This window comes from Lacerta agilis, chromosome 5, assembly GCF_009819535.1.
Source record: "Lacerta agilis isolate rLacAgi1 chromosome 5, rLacAgi1.pri, whole genome shotgun sequence".
In the NCBI taxonomy this organism is placed as follows: domain Eukaryota; kingdom Metazoa; phylum Chordata; class Lepidosauria; order Squamata; family Lacertidae; genus Lacerta; species Lacerta agilis.
In genome coordinates this window covers 32,568,862-32,577,646 of record NC_046316.1, presented here as the reverse complement: position 1 = coordinate 32,577,646, position 8,785 = coordinate 32,568,862, and the positions used below count along the sequence as shown (strand labels likewise).

At 43.9% G+C, this 8,785-nt stretch overlaps 1 protein-coding gene across 1 annotated transcript; it reads left to right on the top strand.

Moving 5' to 3' along the window:
• The first annotated feature begins 6,907 nt into the window (after positions 1 to 6,907).
• CH25H (cholesterol 25-hydroxylase) lies at positions 6,908 to 8,312 on the top strand. Its single transcript, XM_033149214.1, has one exon. It carries the CDS (start codon positions 6,944 to 6,946, stop codon positions 7,799 to 7,801), a length of 858 nt encoding a protein of 285 aa, XP_033005105.1. The 5' UTR covers positions 6,908 to 6,943; the 3' UTR covers positions 7,802 to 8,312.
• The last annotated feature ends 473 nt before the right edge of the window (positions 8,313 to 8,785 follow it).

Genomic DNA, 8,785 nt, shown 5'->3' with positions numbered 1-8,785 from the left:
GATGCTACCCCACTCCCCATAACAGAGTTCTAATTCAGCTCTAATTCAGAGTGCTCCAAAGCAATAAACCTTTGTCTTGAAAGCAACACGATGTGTCACACTTACAATGGTACCCCGGGCTACAGATGCTTCAGGTTACAGACTCCACTAACCCAGAAATAGTAGGCCTACCTCGGGTTAAGAACTTTGCTTCAGGATGAGAACAGAAATCGCGCAGTGGCGGCGCGGCAGCAGCGGGATGCCCCATTAGCTAAAGTGGTACCTCAGGTTAAGAACAGTTTCAGGTTAATAACGGACCTCCAGAATGAATTATGTTCTTAACCCAAGGTACCACTGTACTTAAAAACTGGCACCTTGAGATTAAACACCATTTACTTGGAAATGATTTTACTTGGAAATTATATATATATATATATATATATATATATATATATATATATATATATATATATATATATATATATATATATATATATATATATATTCTTATCAGGTAAAATTTATACCATCTTACTATCTAATTCATATGGTAAAACTAAAAGAGGGGGGAACAGGAAAGAGAAAGGCAAAAGAAAAAAGAAAATGGGGAAAGTATAGAAAGAGAAAAGGGGGGGAGGGAGGACACATAGAAAAGAGAGAAAAGAAAGAAAGAAAACCTCACAAATATTCTAAAATCCCTGTATTACATTTCACAATATGGACACTTCAGAGCAACATACTTAATCCTTAAACTCTGGTTTCTCTTCAGATCATATACTTTTCACCTTTTACTAAGTAGCTTTCATTGCAAGGGTGAAATCATTAGTTAAAGATCCTAGACAGAGGAGTTTTTGTTGCTTTTTGAATCTGATAGTGCTGCCACTTTTTGCTTTCATTTGGATACCTTTCTGGAACAAGTTACTATTTAAAGTGAATTGATGCTATTTGCCATCAAAAGATGCAGCTGTGGCACTTACAAATGGTGCTTTGTAACTGCTCTGTAACATCTTTAGATGGAGGATGCTGCTTTTGCAACATGTATCAAAGAGAGAGAGAGAGAGAAAGAAACCTTTTGCTCATGCCTGAAAGCAAGATTTCCAATATCTAGCCAACCCCCTAACGTAGCTTCTTTTGCAGAAAACAAATGTGTTTGCTTAAGCAGAATGGCAATAATTTGTGGGTTCTTATGTGGAGATGAAAAAGCATGCAACCATCAGCTCTAGCCGCTGCATCCACCAGTGCAATCATGTTACACAGAAGACCTTTTAGAAAGCAAAATTTAAGCCTGGGGCCTCTTTCACAAATGCCTGTATAGTGTGCATCATGTTAGGTACACCAGGTAGGTGGCAGCTGAGGGTGTAAACAGGGTCTATAGGAAAGCACTGAGATTTGGGATGTATCTCCTCCCACCTGCCGAACATGATGGCTCATTCACAAGTTATGCTTGGTGCGGCAGTTACTTCACCCATAACCATCAGAAGGGCCACATTTTCAGCATTTGTTCCCATTCTGACACAATCAGACGCGTGCGTGTCCATGTGTCTTACTTTCTAGGGGGCAGTCCTCTGTTTGAAAGGCTGCCTGGTCCAGGTCTGCTATAAAGATTGAGAACAAAGCACAGGGGTCTTTGCATGGACCTTGGACAGCAGACTGAGGAGGCACATGAACCACAGTCGTCGTCATCATCACCATCATCACCACCACCACCATCATCATCATCATTTTATCTCTGGGCAGCTTCCAAAATATATAAAAACATAATAAACCTTACACATCTAAAAGCTTCCCTGTACAGGGCTGTCTTCACAATGATTATATGTACCCCCCCATAGGGACGCGGGTGGCACTGTGGGTTAAACCACAGAGCCTAGGGCTTGCCGATCAGACGGTCAGTGGTTCACGGGGTGAGCTCCCATTGCTCGGTCCCTGCTCCTGCCAACCTAGCAGTTCGAAAGCACGTCAAAGTGCAAGTAGATAAATAGGTACCACTCCGGTGGGAAGGTAAACGGTGTTTCCGTGCACTGCTCTGGTTCACTGGAAGTGGCTTTGTCATGCTGGCCACATGACCCGTAAGTTGTACACCGGCTCCCTCAGCCAGTAAAGCGAGATGAGCGCTGCACCCCTAGAGTCATCTGTGACTGGACCTAAGGGTCAGGGGTCCCTTGACCTTTACCCTTCCCCCAATATTATACTGTTTTCACTTATTTATACAAGAAACATCAATCAATATTCAACGATCCCCCCACAGAAGCTCCACATGTCCATTTAATTACATTTAACTTCTAAGTCATTTCAGTTTTTCAATGAAGATATCATTCCACTGGGTTCTGGGAGGCCTATCACCATGTTCTATCAGTGTTGCATAAGTAATAAAACTCTTCCAAGTTTATTGTAAAGGAGTGATTTTCTTGTCCATTGGACTCTCTCAGATATGGGTTTCCAGTTTGTCCATTGATATCAACTCCCAGAGTCACGAGAGGCACATCATTTAGATTCTTCTAATACCTTTCAATAGTAAGCTGTGCTGCAGTCATCAGGTGAGCAATGAGATCCTTGTTGTTGAACAGTTATTGTTGAACAGTTTCTAATATAATAGAAATGCTGTTTTAGGATCCAAAGGGATGCACAATTCTTCAGATACACTGAAACAGAAGTCACCAGAATCTTATATATAGTGGGAGGGTCAATCACAAACTTAGTTGGTCTCTAATGTGCTACTGGACAATTTTATTTATTTATTTTTTAATTTCAACTTAGCTGATATGTCATTTTATTCAATGGGTATATATACAACCAGTGTGTAACTTTAAGTTCATTTTACTGGATTCTTTAGTGAAACAGCTTTAAAGGGAGCTTTTACCCAGATTCTCTTCCACAAAGTATTGTCTAATGGCTCACCTAAATTGTTTCCCCATCACATCTTTAGAATTGGTCAGCAGAGTGGAACCAGGAGTTTTTGGACTCCAACTCCCATCAGTCAACATGGCCAATGATCAGGGATGATGGGACTAGGAGTCCAACAGCATCTGGGGTGGGGGCACAGGTTCCCCATATCTGATCCAGGATTTAGGGACACACTGTGCTGGTCCCATGGGTTACCCGAGAGGTGAGGTCCAAGTCCGGTCTGTGGTCCAAAGAGTCAACGTAGAGACGGTCCAATGTAGCTGAAGCTGGGTTCAGGGCAGGAAGCCAGGCAAGGTTGGGAACAGGAACGCAGGCAGGAAACTAGGGCAGGGCAGGACAGGAAAAGGAACATAGGCAGGAAACCAAGGCAGGTCAGAGGCAGGAACACCACCAGGATCTAGCAACCAGCAATGTTGCTCCTGCAACCTGGGGTGGGGTTCTGACTGCCTTTTATCTTAGACAGGGTAACGGTTGGTCCCAATCCCCTGGCAACTCATCACCCCGTCTCAGCTGAAGGCGAGCACTCCTCCTGTGAGTACTCAGGTCTCTCCTATCAGCCCTGAGTCTCTGTAGTTCGGGAGATGCCGGTGGGTTACTGGACCCAGGAGACGCTGCTGGGTTACTTGACCCAGGAGCCGCCTCAGCCTCAGCTGGTAGTGGGCCAGCTGCTGGTGACGACCTGGCTGATGTCAACAAGGTATTCCCCGCATCTGGAACCAGGGAAGACTCAGGCCCCAGACTCGGCTCAGCTGGTGCTTGTTGCAGGAGGGCTGTGCAGACTGAGGGTCCTCAGAATCAGGCCCCAGACTTGGTTCAGCTGATGTCCGAGGCAGAGGATCCAGTGCAGGCTGAGACTCCTCTGGTTCCAAGTCTGAGCCTGAGTCCTAGCCCATCACACACACCATCTGAACACGAATGTAGTTAATAGAACTAGCAATTTCATTAAGTTGTTGAATATTTGTAAAACATCTTGGATCCATTCCAGTCTGGCTTCTGACCAGGTCATGGCACTAAAACTGCCTTGGGCACCCTTGTTGATGACATCTATCAGGTGAGAGTTGCAGATAGTGTGACCCTGCTTGTCCTCCTTCTTCTCTATATTGCTTTCAGTACTGTGGACCACAGTGTCCTTCTCAAGTATCTCAGAGAGGTGGGAGCTGGAGACCCTATACATCATTGGTTTTGCTCTTACCTTTAGGGCTGCTTCCAGAATGTAGTCATGGGAGGTTCCAGTTCAGCACTATGGGAGTTGTACTGTGGTACCACAGCGTACCATATTGTACCGTGTTTCCCCGAAAATAAGACATACTCATAAAATAAGCCGTAGCAGGATTTCTATGCATTTGCGCAATATAAGCCATACCACAAAAATAAGACATAGTGATGCGGCGCCTCCCTTAAGACGGCCTGGATAGGTATGGCTATGCAGCGTACCGACGCGGAGTGGTTAAAATAAGACATCCCCCCAAAATAAGCCATAGTGTGTTTTCTTGAGGAAAAAAAATAGAAGACAGTGTCTTATTTTCGGGGAAACACGGTACCTCATGCTATTTAACAACTTTAGGAAGCCTCTGTGATTTGGCATGAGGTGTCATCAATATGCAGATGACACCCAGCTCTAGCTCTCTGTCTCATCTGAATAAGAAGAGGCAGTTGAGGTGTTAGACCAGTTCTTGGAGGTAGTGATGAGTTGGATGTGGCCAACAAAATGAATTCTGAAATGGGAGAGGCGTTATGTGTCTTGGAGGATTTTTCAGATTAGAAGTGCTTAATCCTTGACACATCCTTAATTCCCTATAGCCCCGAGGAAAGTGAGAAACAGCACTTACAACAGACAAGGCAGAGTTTATTCCCTTCGGGGGAATCATTTTCATTCATTATTAGTTTCTTATCCCTCAGGATTAGCGCTGTGTGCAGTAGCAAGGAGTGCCCTGCATATTTAATTGTGTCCAATAGATGGCAGTGATGCTTAATTTCCACAGTCCCTTCAAAATTTAAAGTTTTGAACCATTTGTGGTGCCTCGTCCCGGTAATTTATTCCAACAGTCGTGTCATGGATGATGCAATATACCCCTAGACGCAGTTGTGCCAATAACAAGTGTAGAGGACGGAGAGATATCAGGCTCTTCACAATTCCCCCTCATTTATGGTCTTTAACCATAAGAATCATAGAATCATAGAGTTGGAAGAGACCACAAGGGCCATCCAGTCCAAGAGTGGGGACAGTTCTGGAAGACTGAACTGTCAGAGGACATTGGTTCTTAAAGGGGTGGCATGAACTTGACTGTAAACCAGTGCTTACTACAGTAGAGCACTACTGCTACTGCTACTATTATGATTTGTTTTATTTTGTCGCTGTTTACATTTTTAGCCCACCTTCCCTCCAAGGTGCTCAAGGTAGTGTTCATGGTTCTCCCCCCTCCCCACCAGATTCTCACAACAACTCCATAAGGTTGTTTAGGCAGCAGGATTGTGACTGCTCCAAGGTTACCCAGGAAGCTTCATGGCTGAGTAAGGATTTGAACAGTGGTCTCCCAGGTCCTCGTCCAACAGCCTATCACCACTACACCACACTGACTAAATTATCCTTTAAAATCCCATCCATGTCTACTAAGAAGTAATTCCTATTATGTTCACTGGAACTTACTCCCAATTAAGTGTGCATAGGATTGCCGCTTGAGTGTTATATATGAATGACTTGCATGGGTTGCATGCATAGATGGGGGAGAAATCCAATTCAGTTCCTATTTAAAGGTCAATCAACCTGGTTTGCACTTTCCAAAACAATACATGAACTGAAACACAGCCATCCTTCAGAATTCACACTTCTCTGAATTTTGCAATGCAGTTCTCTAGCCGCCTAATGTGTACCAAAAAATGCAAAACTGGGGTAAAATGTTGATACAAATGCATACATGAATGAAAACATGCAAAAATACACTGTAGCAGGGGAAATGGCTTTGCAGAAATGCATATGCAGTGGTACCTCTAGTTGCGGACACGATCCGTTCTGGGGTGCTGTTCGCACACCGAAAAGTCTGCAACTAGAGCGCCGCTTCTGCGCAAGCGCGGAGTGTGATAGAGCGCTTCTGCGCATGTGCGAAGTATACACTTCTGGGTTTGCCATGTTCGCATGCCGAAAAGACGCAACATGAACCTAATGCAACACGAGGTGTGACTGTATTGGGCAAAGTTGCATACAATTAGGAGAAATTCACACTAAAATGCCGGTGAGTTTTCATGAGGACTATTTTCTTTAAAAATCACAAACAGACGTGGAAATGAAGTGTGCCGAACTTAAGACTGGAAAAATGGGGGAAAGAAAAAAAAATGGACACAATTGCCTAGCAGCCCTAGATATGTGCTGATCCCTATTCCAGATGGGTGGGGTATAAATAAATATATTATTATTATTATTATTATTATTATTATTATTATTATTATTAGCGGATAGGAATTGAAATTCAGCAATAGCTGGAGGGCACCTCGTTGGCTCCCCCTGCTCTAGTACATGCCAACAGTTGAGAAGCCAGAAGTTAGGTTTCCAGGTTTTGTTGATAGACTCCCGTGCTTTCAATCCGTGTCACAAATCTGAGAATGTGATTCACTTCTTTCCCAGTTTCTGAAACACACCCTCGTCAGACTCTACTGATTTCATTTGCCTGGAGGTTGTGCACGTGCTCCTCTTTTATTTCCCTATGCCTTTGCATCCTGCAGAATGTCATTTCTTTCACAAACTAGCTAAGATAGGCAACAGGCTATACAGGCTTGTGTCCACTGGAAAAATCCAATGGAATGTGCAGAAGAGGGGGCGTGGCCAAGGACAGCTCAACCAATGGGAAACGTGTGAAATAAGCAACGGGGAAATTCCTTTGACACGTTTTGCTTTCTTTAACTTTGAGAAAGAAAGGAAACTGCACGGGTTAATTAACGGAATTTCCTCCCCCTTCTTATGTGATGTCATTTGAAGGAGTGGATGAAAGAAGGCTGGTTAAAAGGAGTCCGGTTGCAGCTCCAACAGCAGACAGACAAGGCAGCGGCAGCAGCAGCACAAGGCAGCATGAACTCCAGTGTTCAGAACAGAGAGCTGCTCAGTTGTGATGGGCTGGAGGACAGGGAAGGCATGCTGGCTTTGCAGCCGGTCTGGGACTTCATCGTAACACAGGAGGCTTTGCTCAAGTCACCCTTCTTCCCAGTGCTGTTCAACTTTACGCTATACACAGCTTTTTGCCTGCCGTTCATTGCTCTGGACTTCTTAAGCACTCGAGTCCCAGCCTTGGGAAAGTACAAAATCCAGCCCCAGAGTTCTCCCACTCTGAGTATGATGGCGCTTTGCATGACTCAAAACGTCTACCACCACCTGGTCTGCATTTTCCCAGTGACTGTTGCTCATTGGTACTGGAGACCAGTGAGGTTGCCAGTGAATGCTCCTGCCTTGCCGAGGCTCTTGCTGGACATAACGCTCTGCCTGCTGCTCTTTGACTTCCTGTACTTCCTGTGGCATCTGCTCCATCACCGGGTGCCATGGCTCTACAAGACCTTCCACAAGGTCCACCACAAGCACATCTCTACGTTTGCTCTCACCACCCAGTACGCCAGCATGTGGGAACTGCTTTGGCTGGGGTTTTTTGCGGGGATCAGCCCGATGCTGCTGAAGTGTCATCCTTTGACGGAGATGACATTCTTCGTTGCCAACATCTGGTTTGCGGTGGAGGATCATTCTGGCTATGACCTGCCGTGGTCGACCCACAGACTGGTTCCATTTGGTCTGTATGGAGGAGCACCACACCATGATCTCCATCACTTGAAATTCAAATTCAACTATGCCCCATACTTTACCCACTGGGATCGTCTCTTTGGAACACTTAGCCATGCTGTCGGGGGAAATGACATGTCAGAGAAGCTGGACAGAAGCTGAGTTCAGTCATCCTCCCCAGATTAACCATTTGGAAACAAACCCACACCATTGCACTGCACTTATTTATATTAATGTATTTATGGAACAGTTTTTGTGAAGTATGCATAACCCTATGGTTGTTTGGAATAAGCAATTTTAATGAAGCCACCGGAGAGAGGCTATCACTGTGAGTCCATTTTCTTTTGGCTATCCAAGCTTTTATAAGGCTAATGTGTATGCTCAATGTGTATGTAAGAGAGTTTTTGCTTGCTGAAATGAGAAGATGTGTTGTGAGAGTCAAAATAATGCTTATTATGATTCCTATGGAATATATCTTGGCTTCATATTGGAAATAAAATATGGACACAGAAAGAGAAAAGAAGAAGAAGAAAAAGTGTCTAACCTGATAACATTTCTGATGACTGGCAATAGATCTAACAGATATGTGATTTGTTATAATTTGTTCAGTCAGGATTATTTATGTTTTATTGTTTTATACTGGAAAAAATAAATATTTATATTGTTCCATTTCCCCCCACTTTTGTGTTTATTTCCCACACTATTTTTCAAAAGCAATGGAATAGATTTTTCTGGGTGACCAATTTGAGAGCCCAATCTTATGCATGCCAACCCAAAAGTGATCTTTATTTACAGTGGTACCTCTGGTTACGTACTTAATTTGTTCTGCAGGTCCATTCTTAACCTGAAACTGTTCTTAACTTAACCTGAAACTGTTCTTAACTTTAGCTAATGGGACCTCCCGCTGCCACTGCGCCGCCAGAGCACAATTTCTGTTCTTATCCTGAAGCAAAGTTCTTAACCTGAAGCGATATTTCTGGGTTAGCAGAGTGTGTAACCTGAAGCGTATGTAACCCGAGGTAGCACTGTATTTCCATTTGACTTACTCCCAAATACGTGAGTCTAAGATTTCTGTCGTAGATCCACACTATACATTTAAAGCATATTCAACACACATTTAAAGCACATGGCTTCCTCCAAAGAATC

Bases quoted from the DNA above. Each gene is read 5' to 3' on its own strand.
- CH25H (XM_033149214.1), top strand. From the start codon at position 6,944: ATGAACTCCAGTGTTCAGAACAGAGAGCTGCTCAGTTGTGATGGGCTG.